General features: G+C 35.8%; 1 protein-coding gene across 7 annotated transcripts in view; it reads left to right on the top strand.

Annotated features, from left to right (window-relative positions):
- The window catches only part of Gria2 (glutamate ionotropic receptor AMPA type subunit 2), a 122,467-nt gene that overhangs the window by 100,074 nt on the left and 4,296 nt on the right, over positions 1–18,097 (top strand). For all 7 annotated transcript variants that reach the window (XR_002390491.2, XM_013067002.3, XM_004868540.4 and 4 more), the window contains one exon: positions 3,461–3,659. Coding sequence is in view for 6 of the 7 variants with exons in the window: in XM_013067002.3 (XP_012922456.1) it covers positions 3,461–3,659 (199 nt within the window). In the remaining variant the exon portion in view is untranslated. The remainder of the gene's footprint in view (positions 1–3,460; positions 3,660–18,097) is intronic.

Below are 18,097 nucleotides of genomic sequence, written 5' to 3'. Positions count from 1 at the left end.
TAATCATTAACTAATGAAGTTCATGCCTTTCTGGGCCAGTTCATTAAATTGTTAGTTTTTGAACACTTTTGTAAATTATGAGTGATTACTTTCAAAAAACTATATGAGAAGCTAAAAATATTTCTATATTTTACAGTCTTTTTAGTATATTCCACTGAATGAGTACAGTATATAGACAGAGATTACCATTGGCATACTTCTCTAATAGGAAATAGTTGTAATGTTAGTGATGCTTTTAGAGTCACATTTCTATGAATTATATAGATCTTTAAAACATCTTTGTTCCATCACGTTTTTCATGGTTTTTTTGTGGGACTGCATTGAATGAGAAATATACTGTAGCAGTGATATTTGCATGCCATGGAGTATGTGCATGTGAGAGGGACTATGTGAATATCCATGTATATTATTTCTGACAAAATACAGAGGATTTATACATTCATTTTTACATTTAGTTTATCTAAGTTAAATGTATGAAGAGAATTTTATAACAAAAGAGAGAAAAATAATCAAGTTAAGATCTCAGAGGACATTCTGGTCAGTACAACTCTAAAGAAATGCTCTGGCTGTGGGACCAGGATCTCAGAGGCATGTGGCCTGGTCCTGGGATGTGAAGCAGTTGTGCCACAGGGCATAGCCTGGGCCTCCTTAGGGTGGCAGGAGAGCGCACAGGGTTTGTTAGGAAGCAGCGAATCACCTGGATTCCCACACTGGGCCTTTGTGTCTCTTGCCCACCCCTCATACTTCCTGGAATTGCAGGCAGTAGTTTGGGTGCCAGATGTTTATGAAGGAGTGGGAATATATTTGCTCACTGGGGCTGGTAGCTGGGCACCGATAAATGTAATAATGTCCCAGGGTCCACTTCTACATATAGACATCTCCATATTTTCATCATACCTGCTTCTAAATAGGTTTTGTTTGTGTGTGTGTGTGTGTTTGATTTCTTTCATGAGTCATGACCCATTATAATTTTTCACGTAATAACCGTTTTTTCTTAATAAGATACACAGGTGACAGCATAGTTTTGCTTGTTATTTATATTTTATCTCAGAATACAAATAAGTAAAATTCATTCATTTAAAATATTTAAAATATACTTATCTTTTTCTTTCTGGTCTATATGCATTTTAAAATTGAATCTACTACATCCTGGAAATTTTATGATTTTTTTTAAAACAAACCAACTATCATGTTTTAGAATGCAATGTTGGCTACTCTATATTGGAAGAGTTGAGTAGATTATCATTCAAAAACACTTGAAATGAACAGATCACTTTAGAAATGCTCTTTAAATATTTCAAAGCGTATATCTCATCCTTTAATATGGGACTGTATTATTAATGATGACATACATTTAAATTGAAATCTAGAATGATCGATTGGACATTATGACTTGATCATTTCCCTGAAATTAAGTCTAGAATATGAGCTGCAGTTTTATGAAAACCTAAAATCACAAAAATTGTAAGAGCAGTATGCCATAGATTATTTTTCTCCTTGCCCTGTTCCCCTCAATACTCTGAAAGATTTAATACATATAAAATGATATTGCATTTAAAATATTTAATAGAGGTTAAAATGAAAAATAAGATAGTATTATGCATTTGTTTCTTTAGTGCACATGATAAGTAAATATTTTTCATTTTACCAGAGGCACTATTATTTTCTATCAGCATAACTTAAATTGAATTTGCTCCTCTGCATATTTCTCAAGAAATCTATGAGAGACATTAATGTTTTAAAACATTTAAAAGTAAACAATAAAATTGTGAAGTATTTTTCACTTTTGAGTGATTTATAAGTTCAATAAATTTTTGAGTTTTCTTGTACACTTTGAATTAATTGAAATTTTAAAATCCATTAAGCCTCGTTTAAACACTGGAATAGATGACAATTGATATTAATTTTTCTTTCCTTTTATAACTGAACAGAATGATTCATAAAAATGAGTTTTATACGTATTTTAAGTTATTATGCAGTATATGGAAGCAAAAGCAATTACCCAGTAATCGAGATTTGTTTTAAGAGTTTTGGACATCCATGTACCAAATGTGTGCTCTTAAATACAGGGTACATTTGGTATAATTTTGACTCCTGTTGAGAAGGAATAAACAGTGAACACTTTGAGACTGCCTGTGTCTACATAAGGCATTTACAAGTATAAAATGTATTTAACACTGTTTTCAGAATAAAAGTAAGAGGCGCTTCACTTTTTCCATGTTATTAGATTTCTTTCATTCCATCTTCTAAAGGCTTTGTGATAAAGGCTCTTAATTATGTTCTTTTTTCTTTTTCATTGCTATTTCTATCTTTTTTTTTAAGCAACAGATGATTTTATCTTAAAGTTATCTTTCATTTTAAATTAATTTGCTCCTCTCTCTTTTTTTAACTTACTGTTTATTAACCAAACTTTCAATCTAGCATCTATTTATCAAAGGGTACATTTCTTAATGTTTAATTGTTAAGAACATTAATTTAGGCCATACACTGCCAAATTTTTGTGATTTAAATTTTTAGAAATGTTACCTTTTTACTTTAGCAAGTCTAAATTTAGACATGGCAATGTTATTAAAAACAAAGAAAACAGTCACTTTATTAGATTGTTACTAGTACTCCAATTCTTTAATTACGTAAAGAAACCCATCAAATCTTTCATAACAATATGGTAGATGTCTTTCTGAATTTACAAATCTATACCTCAAATTTTAAGATAAATTATTGGGACCATATAAGCTTTTGAAGAGATTGTATGTAAGAATTCATAGTCTCTTTTATATGCTTCATTCAAGGTGTTTATACCTTGACAAACATCCAACTTGTTTTTTATTTGAATTTTCTTTTACCTTAACCAAGAGATCCAAGGAATAGGGTCATAGCGATATGTCTGACTTTTATTCATTAAGAATTGCATTTTATGTTGGACCTTTGCATGCAGCATTATTTTTTCCATTTTTCCTGCTGCATGGTATTAAATAGCTATATTTTTTTGCACACACAGAATCCTAATGAAATTCTGGGCCTTTTTGAGCCCTTGGAACTTCCTGGCAGTGTGTAGGCAGGGTTTCCTTAGTTTTGAGTGTTATAACTGTAGAGCAAATTCTTTTTTAGTGTTTGATTTTGTTTGTACACCTTGAAAGGAGTTTTGCTGGTGATCTTAGATTACCTCGTACTGGCTTACTTACGTCATTAGTGGATACAGTGTATTAGATGAATTATCTGTTCGTTTCTCAAAATTGGTTTATTATGGTTTTGTTTAGCCATAAACTACTTGCGTGAATCTCAGGAATCTGAAGTTTTGGCCTCTGTCATCAGATCTAGTCATTCTGTTACTCCTTGCCCCCAATGGGTAGTGATTTTTTAAATGTCATGTATGGAAAAGTATGAAGGAAATCTTTCCCTGTATGTCCGTGTTTACATTCTGCTGCTAGCTGTTTAGTTACCCGATCCTTTCACTGCACAGGTCCCTGTCAGGCCGCATCGTAGGCGGTGTGTGGTGGTTCTTCACCCTCATCATCATCTCCTCCTACACGGCTAACCTGGCTGCCTTCCTGACAGTAGAGAGGATGGTGTCCCCCATTGAGAGTGCCGAGGATCTGTCCAAGCAAACGGAGATTGCCTACGGAACCCTAGACTCCGGCTCCACTAAAGAGTTTTTCAGGGTAAGAGATTCCGCTTTGTAGCTTCTGGTTTTTGTCTTAAAATGTAATTTCTGTAAAACTTTCCCCCTTGATGGTTACGCAGAAGTTTTACATGACAGTAACTTCATTTCTGTCTTGATCTCGGTTCGGCTTCTGATCTTGTCTCTGTCTCTGACCTTTTCTCATTCCTGTCCATATCCATTTCTCCATATTTCTGATTCCTCACTCTTTAGAAAAACCAAAATGTATTGTGAGGAAATACTATTTTTATAGGAGCTAGTTGTGTGTTTGGGGAAAAAAGTGAAGCACAATATATTCATTATAGTTTTTAAACAAAAAGGATGTTGTTTTATTTTACATAAATATGACTTCATCTATCTTGCAGAGTTTATATTCAAAAAATCCACCTTCAAATCAGTTGTGTTAATTCTTTGTGAAGAAGCATTTATGCTCCTAGTGAAAATTATACATTTTCTGTTCAAATGCGCTAAGGAAAGCTAATGAAGGTCTTCAATGTCCTAACATTTGATATACAATTATTACACAATTACACAATTATTACATGTCTATTTTATGTAAGTTAGTTTTTTTCATTTGGTTTGTGGCCTTTTGTTTCTAGGTCAAGACCAGGGACCTGATAAGTATCATTCATTTACTAATCTTTTTATGCAAGAACTCATTCTGTTGAAATGCTTAAACACACCTGGTTAACCTTCAGCCAGCATATGTGGTGTATAACCCTAACCCAGTGAGAAAAATTCACAACTATTTTTGAATGTAGCAGGTTTGATAACATCTTAACTCAGTCAATCATAGAGAAATATTCCTGAATCACCAGAATGTCGGGATTTCACCCTCAGAGTGCCCAAATTCTCTAGTAGATACGAAGAGAAAGGTAGCTGACTCTGAGCAAACACATTGCTGCTCTTCTGTTCGGGCTCTGACCTCATAGGCACCATGTTCCATTATGCAGTTATAGGCTTTTCATAAGGTCGTAGAGGTTGCTTTTCTTGCAATAACAGAAAATTGATGGTGGGTGTTTAGGCCAACTAATTAATTTTGCTGCCATAGTTTCACAAAGCAGTGTCTTATGCATTATCTCTTTGCACATCACAAAATTTCTATTTGCTAGTCCAGGGCTAGGTTTTGGATACGGCTTGAGTGTTCCCCACATGTTTGAGTACTGGAAGCACAGTGCCCAGTATGGCAAAATCAAAAGCTTCTAGAACCTGGGGAAGCTGGGGCACACCGAGCTCAAAGTGGTTATCCCTTTTCCTAGGGATAAATGTACCTGGTGAGTTCTGGTGACAGTAGATTCTTAGAAATCAAGGCGCTCCTCTGCCCCTGGTTTCTCTGCCCACGGACAGTGCCTTTCTTGCTTATCCACATTGTGTGATCCCACCAAGGACACACTCCCCAGACGCTTAGCAGATGGCAGTCCCCAATCTTGGGCTTTGCCTCCGAAACTCAGACCTAAAGGGACCTCTCTTTAAAAGTAAAGTACCCAGCTTCTGGGATTTCTCTCCCTCTCTCTCTCTCTCTCTCTCTCTGTCTCTCTCTGTCTCTCTCCTTCCTTCCTTCCTTCCTTCTTTTTTCTCTCTCTCTCTCTTTCTGTCTTTCTGTCTTGGTACTGAGGACTGAGTTCAGGAGCTTACACCAAGCTATGACCACAGCCTTTTAAAAATTATTTTTTATTGTGAGACACAGTCTCACTAAGTCTCTAAGTTTCCCAGGCTGGGATTTAACCTGCAGTCTTCCTGTCTCAGCTTCCCAGAGTACTGGAATTTTGTTATAGCAATAGAATGGAGACTAATGCCTCAATGCAGTGATTTTTGTTCGGCGCTGTTAAACTGATGCTCAGATGCTTTCGGGGAAATGACCAAGTTCAGGCAGCCAAGCATTGTGCTGAGCTCTGTTACTCCTAACCAGGGTTCTTCCCACACATGGTTCTCCCTTGTGTCGAGGCCCCGGGCTTTGTCTCCCTGCTTCCTTGCTTCCACCATGGTCACACTCGGGTTTGCTTCAGGAATTTGTGAGCCTTGGGGACAGGGAGCACTGCAGTGCAGGGAGACCCTCACAGTTCCTCTCAGTGCGGTTCCAAAAGGAGCTGTCACCATCACTGGTGAGCTCTCAGTCACTTGCGTATTTAAAGAAAGAGGAGGGCGGGCTGAGAAGTACATGAGACCATGCGACTCACTGTGTTTATAGCAGGAAGAGAAGCTCACGTAACAGTGCACACCACCAAACGGTAAGAGTTTGTCAAACTCATTTTTTTATTGAAATATTGGACATCATTGTGATATGAAAGATTAAGACTCTGAAAGGTTTGTTTCTCCAGGTTGGATCAAGTACGAATGTCTTCATGCTTCCTAAGTAATTTGGAGCAAGTTTGCTGCCTGTATTAATATTTGCTAATTGAGTTCCATAATGCAACTGGTGAAGGCAACGAGGGACTTTTGCTTTGGACCCCAAAATGTTTTCTAGGCTCCCGAACTGCATCCATATGGCCTCATCCCTTTTCATATATATTTTTTAGCTTTAATATAGGGAAATTGAATAAGGCATTTCCTTTTGAACAAAGATGTTCTATTCAGTGTTATTCAAAATGCATTACACAAGATTAAGCTAATTCAGAGAATTTAAAGACAAAAGTATTTGATATTCATGAACGATTTTTCCTTCAATCCAAAGGTGTACTAGTCTGTCTATTAGTTTTTGGCTGTTGGTGCAGTCGGACTTCTACGATTCTGCAGGAACTGCTGCAAAGGAAAGTCCCGTCATTGCCCATCTTTGATCCGTTCTCTTGCTCAAGTGCCCTTTACCGCTAGGGACTCTGGGATGGCGGGTGCAGCGTGTGTTCAGATGGGGTGAAAGTTGGCAGATGGGTTCTGATGGGCTCAGCCTCTAGGAGCGCTGCCGGGACGGACGAGCCCGCGGCAGACCAAGGCCTGCTCGCACTCGCTGTTCTCTGGCCATCTGTTGTGCTCGCTTAGACCCAAGACTGGGAACGCAGCTAATCACATGGGAGAACCAACTTCTGCGATTTGCTCATCTTTAAAATTCTAACACTTATAACTTATGTTTCCTAATGTGACTTAGTTGGATTTTGTTGATAGTTTATTTTATTCATTGAGTTTATTGTACAGTTTAGGTGTACATTAGGGTCGCGTTCATCCTAGGGAATTTGCTCCTGTACGTGATATATCTCGGTTCTTATTTTTTTCCCATTCCCCTCCCCTCCCTTCCACCCCTCCAGTCCTCCCTATTGATAATTTTCATTCTCCTTTCTATATTCTTTTACACTTTGGGATTTTATTGTTATGTTATTGTTTCACTTCTGCTGTTACTGAGTTTTTCAAGTTGACTATCTGTTTGTATTCAGGAAGAGCTTTGGGTGTAACATTGGAGAGACTTGCCCAGAGGAGTTAGGTCGCCGTCTAAATTTTAAATGACAACTACAGAATGAAAAACAGTGTTATTTATTAGAGAATAATGTTGAGCTCTAAAATAGAATTCTGAGCTCTTAGTCTTTTGTCTCAGTATTAATTAAAGGCTTCATAAAACATTACTGTCGAGATAAAAGTGCTGTATATCAAATTATGAAGTGAATTATAATTTTACTAGTAAACCCGGCCTATTAACATTACTCAATGAAGTCAGTATGTAAATAGCCTTAGAGGTCCAGTTTTAGAAGGTCCAATTCTAGCTGTAAATTTTCTATTAAACATCTGCACTTTTCTGCAGTTATCGTCAATAAGTTAAAAGTTAACAAAACATTTCTTTTGTCCGGCTAGAGAGAGAAAGGACCTGAAGGGCAAGCCTGTAACCACGGGAGATATGAGAGGAGAGTCTGCAATTTCCTTTAGTTTGTGGTTTTCTGCTTTTGAATCTCCTGCATATTCTTGTACAGGATTAATGATAGCTAATATCTGTCGCATTGTGGAGTCGCTGACGGCCCCTAATTGCAGTGCCAATGTAGTGCACCTATAATTAAGAGAGAATTAGGCTTTCCATTATAAACCACTATTTTTAGCTTCACATGGTGCCAGTGTTTCCCTCATAGGACAGATCTTCAGTTATTTGATTTTGTGTAGGAAATGATTGTGTAGGACCTAGATGCGGTATATTCCCTCAAGAGCGTAGATCTTTAGGATAAGAAATGACATTTGTACGCAAAACTCTAGAGCCCTGGTCACCCCGCAAAGCACAGTGATTAACTTGCAGATGGGCACCACCTCCTCCTCTTTATCCTAAATCTTCCTCACCACAGTTTGCTTGTGCCCTCTGGTCCTCTCCTCTGGGAGGGAGGGGATGCACTGCATTCTCTGAACAAGAGGTCTATTCCAGTGATGCCAGTATTGGCTGGAAATGATTCAAATCCATTGCCAAAACACAGGTGCACTTCTTATTTAATGAAGTGTTTCCATTTTCAGAAGAAAACAGTCTGATCATAATCAGTGATACGGTGTTATTGTTACCTAGCATCACAGTTTTTGCCAGAATATAGAAATGGTATAAATGATGGATAACTAGTATTGATGTAAGTATTCCTTATCAGAAGGAGATGACTCGTTTGAAATGTTCCTTTGGATATATACAACTACATGATTCACTAAATTATAGTCATGATCATCTAAGAATTATAATAATTGAGATTTTCCTTTTAAAGGCAGTAATCAATTCAGTGCCTTCTGATATAAGACATACAGATTTACGTAAGAACTTATTGAAATATACTTAGAAATAAAAACATTCTAGCCGTTATGATAGTTCTGCCATAGAACTCTTCTAAATGCTATTTCATTAATGTTAAACAGTTTCCAGTTACTGTTTGTGTTGAGCGATAACATGACATGATTTCTGTCTCCACTATGTAGGACAGATTGCAAAAATTTGTGCCCATTGTCCCCTCTGTTTTGTTATTTGTGGCACTGTGGTTCTCTTCTCTTGCCACCATTACCTGTAGCGTTGGGGAGCCTGATTATAGCAGGAGACTTTTCACAGCCGACAGGTCCTGAATGTCCCGGCCCTCTCTAGATAATCCAGGACAAGCCGAGGCCACTCCTCTGGTCAGCAGTTTTTCTATGTCTCACATTTTACTTTTGCTCGCCATTCCACAGAGCATGTGGGACAGCCCTGCATTCCCAAGGACTCCCGGAGGGAGGCTGTGTGCTCCGCCTCACTTCAGCCAGCACAAGCTCAAGTTGGATGAACGACGTAGAGAAGGCCAAGCTTTTACACTTTGCTGTTGTTTGCTTTGAGAAATTATTGCTCATTGCGGGGACCGTGCAATTCATTCCGTGGTCCTCAGATTTCCTAGAAATGGGACACTAACGAGTGTGGCAAGGCCACACCAGGCTGTGTGCGTGGTGGCCTGTGCTAAGGGTGCATTTCCCCCACTTGCGCAGGGCGCCTGCTTTGTCCAGGTGGGTGTTACTGGACATTGCTATCCCACAACTGTTCTCTGCAGTGTCGGCGAGCTCTCTGACCATGCAGGGGAGCAAACGTCACCTTGCGCTGCACAGGTTTTCTGAGTTTTTGTCCGAGCAGATGATAACAGTATATCTACCTGGGAAGGTTAGAACAACAGAAGTAATGTGGGATTCACTCTCATTTCCAGGCCTCTCAAGATTCCTGCTTACATGCTTCAGAGAGGTGAATTTCTGAATAAATTGTACAGGTGCTTTAGATGACTTAGTGTTCACTTCAGTTTATTATTGTGTTTGAGTAAAAGAATCTTCCTGTCTCTCCCGGACTTTTAACACTAGTTGCCATGGTAATAAATAAAGTCTGAAAGCTTTGTACAAAACAGAGTAGAATTGTGGAATTATTTAAATGGGTTAGAAGCAAATCTCAACTATTGATGTATTGCTGATATCTGGAGAAAAATGGGATACCAAGGAATTTACTATCCACATTTCCAGCATATAATTTTGCTTTCTTTTCTACTGTGATTATTTAAAGCAAAGTACCTGGCAAAGATGGCTGCTCATTTTCATAGAGAAACGAAATTATGGAAATAAGTGGAAATTTGCAAAATCAAACAATGACAGATATTCTCAGAGTTCCAGAACATGACATTGTAGATTGCCTTTAAAGTAACAAAGACAAAGTTACCCTGATAGAGGATCTTTAAATTTTTTATTAGAACACATTTATAGAACATAATAACTATATTCTTTCTGTGGAATTGGTGCATGTACATAACACATCTCAGTTCTTTTTTCATCCTCCTTCCCTTCCCTCCATCCTGCTCCTTCTTATTTCTTCATCCCTCTCTAATTTGAAAAATATCTATTTCCCTACTTCCCATTATACTTTAGGGTTCTTGTATAAGAGGAATCATGCAATATCTAAGGCTAGCTTTCTCATTTATTACACTTAACATTATGGCCTCAAGGTGCATCTATTTTCCTACAGGTGGCTCAAGTGTATCCTTCCTTATAGCGGAATACTAGCTATCCAGTGTATAGAGATGCCACATTCTTTTCTCCTTTCATCGGCTGATGGACACATAGGCTACTTCCAAGATTTAGTTATTATGAATTATGTTTTGTAGACTAAATTTCATATAAAAATTCCCTTGGTTGTCATAGCCAGTATTCCCTCTTTAAAATAGTGGCCAGAGTTAAATTGTCCATGAAAATCAACTTTAAGTGAAATTAGAAGCAAACACAAGTATTTATGTTTATAAAGGTGAAATATGGTACACAACCATTAAAATGATTGCCACATTTTAATTTGGCTATAAAAGTATATATATAAATTGAAATATATGAAATCACAGTACCTACAGTCACTGTTCTATGTGTTTGTCAGGAAACTACATTTTTAATGGCAAAAAGAATATGGAATTTAGCAAAATTATTTAAATAAAAGGCAATGATTAATGAAACATCTTTGGTCTTCCTATCAGAAAGATTTAGATCAGTGTCTCTAAACATTTATTTGGGGCTACAAATACAGTTTCTGTGTAAAGGTAAAAAATATAGAAATTACAGTGGTCTTCGATTATCCAGAGGAATTTATACTGATAAAAATTTTATATTGGTGCTGACTGATTCTGCACCTGCATGGGTTTTAAAGCAATTTTTTATTAGTACATGTTTGTAGCACATAATGAAAATTCACCTTGGGGAGTTGGTACAGGTTCATAACACATCTCAATTCTTTTTATTTTCCCTTCCCTCTCCTTCCTACCCTCTCCCTAAATTTCTAGATCTCCTTCTTATTTTCAAAAGATTTATCTCCCCGTTTTTGTGTTACTTACTCTGAGCTCCAAGGTATTTTTTATTGAATGTCTTTATAACATTTATTTATTTATATACATTTGCAGTACCTAATGATTACATTCACTGCAGGGGAGTGGTACATGTACATAACACATTTTAATTCTCTTTATCTTTTCCTCTCCCTCTAACTCACTTTTATTTTTCTTTCTTTTTTTAAAAAAAAATTTTGGGGGGGGGGTACCGGGGATCGAACTCAGGTCCTTGCTCTTGCGCAGCAGGCGGCAAAACCACTGAGCTAAATCCCTAGCCCTCCACTTTTATTTTTCCAGCATCATATTCCTTTATTTATCTTAGAAATTGTAAAGTTAATTATCATGTATACAGATTGAAAACCAGATGAATAGGCCAAAGAACATTTAAAACATGTAAGACAATTGTACTAAGTGAAGGTACTCCTTTGGATACATTGTCCTCACTGAATTACAGTGTCTTTTTTCTTTCTCTTTTTTTCCTATGATCTGTCCTTTATTTTATACTATATTGTTATTCATATAAGAGAACCAGTGTGAATGCCTTTATTTTAAAACCAAATCAAGTTTTATTTTAAAATCAAAATTGTGTAAGATAGAAGAAACTTTAGCTCCCATTATTGGACTCTGTTGTTTCTTTTTTGTAACCCCCAAATATTGGAACACTTCTCTGGAACCTACCAATGGACATGAAGAGATATTTGCTAAAACAATAGCAGCCAGTTACAGAGCAGAATTCAAGTGGTCTGGTGCCTTTTTCCTAAAAATAACTGTGATGTCCTAAAAATTGTTACATTTATTTTAAAAAAGGAGAGTCTCACAGCCTAACACAGTTAACTGTTAAATTAGAAAAGTTAAATTAACCAACATAATCAGTTTTTTTCATAATTGCATATACTTTTTATTGCTTATACACACACCACACAGTGCCATGTCCCAACATACACAATGTTGAGTTTGGATCAAGGTGTTCAAATAAAGCATTATAGAGGCTATTTCTCTCCTTTTGCAAAGTTCCTTCTGTTACATGGAGACTTCTGAGGACCTTGTCATCTTTCAACACAAGGACTGAATTACAGTCTAGCTCCCAGGTTTTGTTCATATTAGGCATATATTATAGCATTTATTGAGTTCACTGTAAAAACTATTCTTGTGTATACCTTATGAATCTTAACTTACTACAAATTTTCTTAACATTTACTGTAATTTTGTTTTTACAGATTCTATTGTTATAGTTTTTAGAAACTTCTTATAAATTTAAATCTATTTTCATTCATTGGTCCTCATTCTGACTTAAGTACTGTACTTTTCTTTTTCATACGGTAGATATGTCAAATATATGAAGAAAACTGTCATCTCCTTCTTACATTTTCTTATCCCTCTAGACTCAGAATTCTGAATTTTCTCAGCCATTCTTTCAAAAAGTTTTCAAAGTCTTTACTATGACTTCCGCATATTAGGAATGTAGGTTGGTTGCATAATTTTTTACAGTGGGCATATAGATCTATAATGTGGTTTGATCTACTTACTATACTTACAGAGGATGTAGCCTGATTCTGAAAATTCAGATCTCAGCCCAATTTAAACCTTGAACACATGGGTTCTTCGGGCAGCACAGTGTTTACATTTTTTAACAAAAGCCTTTACCTAAAGTGTACGTTCTCGGGTGATTTCCTCTCACAGATCCTGTTACTGCATCCTTTTCCTTTGCTCACTTACCTATCCTGCCTGGTTTCAAGCGTTTTGCAGTTAAAATTATGCTATGTAGACTCCATCATTCCATTTAAAACCTTCAAATTTATTAGTGTTCATGGCAACTTCATAGAATTAATATCTTGCCCTGTATTTGGGTTAATGAAAACGTGGGGGATTTAAATATGGTGGTAAGCCTCATGTCTTCCGCTCTGTGAATATGAATTGATTGAGGCCACATCCATCCACGCTAAATGTCACCTTGGCCTTTGGCTTATTGGTGCAAGCCCATACAGTTGAAAATTGGTTCTTTCATCTATCATAGTAATATTTTAAAATTTGAAATATTTGTCATTGATGTTTAAAACTAAAATACTGGACACAATGAGTGTATATCATCAGGAGCCAAACAGCACATTCTCAGACCAACATTTGCATAGTAATAAGTGATAACCACAGCTCTTTGAGTTTGATTGGTATTTTCATAATTATCCCAGCTAATTCTGCAGCCTCTAACTGTTCATCAAACCCACCAGAAGGAGATCTGTTGTCATAAGCATGGATGGTGTCAGTGCTATTGTGTGTTCAGAGTCAGCCCACTGAGTGAACCTATGGGAAGAAAGCGTGAGCCCAAGGAGAACACCTCGTCCTCCCTTCCACATTGTCAGTTCACATTACGCACGTGTGTGCAAAAACACATAATTAATACGCGAAATATAATTAGTAAGATATTACATTAACGATTTCATTTATCCTTCATAAGGAAATAAAAACAAGTGAAATTATCATCTGCATTTTAAACTGTAAAGACATTGTTTCCCAAGCAGAAAACTATCGAAATATGATAAGTAATTGTATTAATAATGTATGCATTAATTTAACTGAATTAATTTAATTGAATATTTTAGAATGCCAAAAAGAACTCTACACCTAATTTTTACTCCAAGCTGGTTAAAATGCTGTTAAAATATAATTTATTCAAGTCTTATTAATTATCAATAAAGTACACATTAATATGTAACTGGGTTTTTCTAAAGTTTACAATATTAATGATATAATAATAAACTGACTTTTTCTCTTTAACAGAACATTATATATGAAACACTGTGCTTAATTAAGTATTTTATAGATAACTGTGTGTATATACATACTGAGGATGTGGACCTTCAGTCTCGTTTCTAGTTCTGTGCATTAATAAATTATCCTGATTTAGGCAAGTTATTTAATCTTTGTGAGTCTTGCTCCTAAAATAAAGGACTTAGAATACAGCATGAGTTTTTAAGGTCTGTGTTAGTACTAATTATTTGAAAACTATAAGGTGTTGAAAGTAGTTATAGTCTTTAATAAATGCCACTTTGTTTTTAAGAAATTGAGAAATTGAATCATTTCATTGGCAGAATACAGTTTAATATGAAGGTCATATTTGAAAATTGGTTTTATTTAAAATGATAGATTAGTCATATAAAAAAATCTTCATAAAACAAATCAAACTACACTTTTGTGAAATACTTTAGCTATAACATTTTATGATTACCTAGTTTATAAAATTTTAATAAAAAAGAAATAGTCAATCCATATAAATATATGTTCATATTACCTCATACATTTGATATTTATGATTACAAAAATGTTTTCACTCACTTGATTTATGACTTAATGGAATTGAGAATTTAAATACACATCTTTTAAATACAAAAATTATAGTTGTAAATATCAAAGGTTAATTGGACTTAATGACCAAAGAGATGTCTAAGGAGATATCTTGGTAATTCACTGGTTTCCACTGGAATTGTAATTTTTAACAATCAGTCCCACCTTCACGGTGCATTTCTTGTCTTGTTATAATTTCCAACATAAGCAACCAGCAGTCAAATAAAATCAAGTGAATCAATATTTTATGTTCCATATTTTACTATTTTTGTTATATATGATGAAAAGTCTTTGATATCTTTGAATTAAGCTTAAATAATGTGTAAATTTAAACCTTCATCTTTCAATATTTGGCATACCCGAATGTATTAAATGTCAATAATGTTTAAAGATAAAAAATTATAAAACTAATCTTGCAGAACTGTTACAAAACATGTTATAGTAGAGAAAAGGCACGTGGATGGATGGAAGTTAGGGAATGAGGGAAGGAAAGAACAGGGGGATAGAGAATTAAGAGTAAATATGGGAAAGAATTGGCATTCTATGAACCAAAGGAGAAAAAGGTATAAAAGGAATTTGCTCAATGATGCTACACACAGCCCACTTCAGACATATACAAGTGCACACACAGCACTTCAGTTTGGCTCGAGATGTGTTGGTCACAATGTGTGCAGCCAGTGCGACTGTACCGTACTCTTGAAAGGGCTCACCATGGTAAATTATGTGTCACATCTTTTGTTTTTGTTTTTATTTTGAGACAGCGTCTTTCTACGTCACTAAATTGTCCAGGCTGGCCTCAAACTTGATGTTTTCCATCTTCCCATGGTGCTGTGATTACAGGCACATACCAGCATGCATGGCTATGTCATGTATTTTTTAATGGTAATTTAAAAAATACTATGGAATGGTGAAAACAGCAGCATAGATTCCTTCTGCATTATATCGTACTATTTTGTCTGGACTCAAATTCAGCCTCATATTACAGATGATAGAAAAGAGGATGGTTTATTTAAGAGGGTTTCTTATTTGCATACATGTCCTCTTCAGCTCTGCTAAAATGTGCTCAGATTAGATACTGCCTAGGAAGGGAGTGATCCTCATGGACGCACTATCATCTTCGAAGTCTACACAAAGCAGCCCTTTGAGGCAATCTGATCAGTGTTTGATTTGCATTTCGAGACAACACCTTAAATTTTCCTGGGTACTTTCGATGTAGACGTTTGTATACATGTGGCATGAATCCTTAGAATCCAGAATGTTAACAAGAAATCCTACTGAGAATACATGATTTTAGTAGACCGCATGAGATTTTTTTTTTTAACCTGGAAAGAAAATATTCATTTCTCAAAAAACAAATTAGGCCATTTGTAGGTGGATTTTAAGAAACACAGAAGCTGCAGAGGTTTGGAGATTTTAAGGTACCATCTCCACGGCACCCAATAGCTCATTAACTAACAGGTTAGGCCAAGCTACACATTATCACTTAAACTAACCAGAAAAAAAATGAACTACAACCTAACACATAGGTTTTCAATGGTAAGCAAAGGGAAGAGCTTTGCTTTCTTTTGGATTGCTTTTCTGCTGGATAATTTTTTGATTCCTGTGATTTTGGAGGTGACCAAGATGTTTTACCATCACTTAATTTCCTATTTAGTTTAAACTAACAGTTTTTCTCATATTGTCAATAGGAATGACACAGAGTCTTTGAAATCCATTCAGGAGGAATGTAGTCAGATTCTTCCTGTTCTTTTGGAAGTAGCTATGATATTCAAAGCAAGACATCCTTAGCCCTGGTGAACGTAGCTTTCAGCATAAACATATCAGGCTGTGTATTGACGACGCCAGTTGTACACCTTTAGCCAAATCCATTCAAACAATAGTTCTTGAACAGGTATGAAAATATCGCATGAACTTTGTTAAAGAAGTGAACAGTAACAATTGGGAGACAACTTTAGGAAGAATCTGTATCTTACAAAAATTTATATTTATAAAATCAACTTTTAGATTAAGGCAGTATCAGCAAAGGGCATTTTAAGGTCATAGTTAGATATTTTATAGTTTTTGTTATTCTACAACTGTGTGATAAAATCCTACTCAGGCTAGACAAATATGTCATAGTAACCTGCGAATTGCTACCATAAAGTGACTGAGTTAACTTAACAGAATCTGTAGGTATCGATGAAGTAATATATCAGAGTGCGTATTTTCCAGGTGATCCAAAATTACGTAAAGATTAAGTAGCTCAGTCAAAACAACATAGCCAGATATATTTATTCTATATTGTATTTTAAAGCCCTTTAACTCTTAGAAACACCATCTCAAAATAACAACCACAAAAGGTCTGGGGAATGTATAGAGATCAGTCCAAATATTTCATATTTGATAAATTCTTAAATTGGGTAGAAAAACTTTTATGAATGAAACAGAAAATTTCACTTCAAATATTTTATTTTCTCAAAACCATCCACACTTAAGAATCATTTTATATAATATTTTATTGCTTCTAAATTGGTATTTCAAACTTGGAATAGTTGACATGTTTAATCGATGATTTGTTAATGTAAGTATGTAATTTCATTTTGAAATCTTCTTTATCAATTTAAAATTTTGGTCCAAAACACTTTGACATAATGTTTTTGTAAAGGTTCAAATCACAAAAAGATTTTGGAGTTTAATAAGATTGTACATCATGTAATCAAAGTCAAATACTGTAGCATTTTGAAATTTGGTAGTAACAGGAAGGCAGATTAAAGGAGGGAAAAAATGAGTTTCTGCATCAGGCAAAAGAACTGATGAAGAAAAATTATCTTGTTCCCTAACCAAATCTATAAATATTCAAATAGAGTATATTCATTATGAAAATACTATTTGCACGATACTGTGCCACTCACAGGGAGGGTCAGAAAGGGAACTCACTATAGTTGAGCCCCTGGTGGAACTCTCTGTCCTGTAGATGGAGATCACAACAGAGAAGAAAACTGATTGTTCATGTACTGAATTTTCTAACCTTTTATCTCAAGAAGGAGCATTGTACAGTAAGTAACAGACACAGGTTTAAGAGTGGCTTGGAGAAATGGCTCACTGATAGCAACGGTATTAACAAAGAAAGGATGTTGATACGCCCTTTGGGTGAGTGTATCGTGCAGGGAGGACATAGACTCACTGCACAGACTGCTGAGCTGAAATGGTCCAGGACCCTGTCTCTGTATAGCTGACCCTGCAGATAGTGACAGCGTAGGAAGGCAACAGATGTCTACTTCCCACTTCTGTGATGGAAATTATAATCCTCATGACACTCCCCTGCTCATACTCCATTCGCACTTGACCCTGAGTTTTCATCAGAATAACATGTTTCTATATGTACATCTGTATGAATGGCTAGGGCAGCATTCTAAACAAACCTGTCTGTACCTCATAGGTCTGTGTATGGTGAACTGATGGAGCCTGGTTTTCTCTAAGATAACGGTTATAATATTTTAATTTCTTAGAATAAAAAGCAAAGAAGAGCTTCCCCATCAAACCTCATTTGTTTTAAAAATTAGTTTTTAATTTCAATTTTTTTTGTTCCAAGCTTCCTATATTAGAATAACAAAAGCTAATTATTCAAAATCACCTTCCCAAAAGGGATTGTACTCATTTCCGGAAATTGTGGATAGAAGAATAAGCAAACATTCAAATGCTTTGGCTTTCCAACTCTATGCTCAGTGTCTGTTAGCTGGGAGCAGGCAGTACTAATTGACTTTCCGCATGTCTATCTTTGCTTTTGAGTCAATTAATTTTTAAGATAAGTAGTCCTCGAATAATACTATTTCAATTAGCCCTTCTTTCTTTTCTTCTTTCTTTCCTATCTGTCACT

The sequence above is a fragment of the Heterocephalus glaber genome, unplaced genomic scaffold, assembly GCF_053883595.1.
Source record: "Heterocephalus glaber isolate CG9 unplaced genomic scaffold, H.glaber_assembly_v1.0 deba00001737, whole genome shotgun sequence".
Lineage (NCBI taxonomy): Eukaryota > Metazoa > Chordata > Mammalia > Rodentia > Bathyergidae > Heterocephalus > Heterocephalus glaber.
Note: the sequence above shows the minus strand (reverse complement) of the source record. Positions and strands in the feature narration are given on the sequence as shown.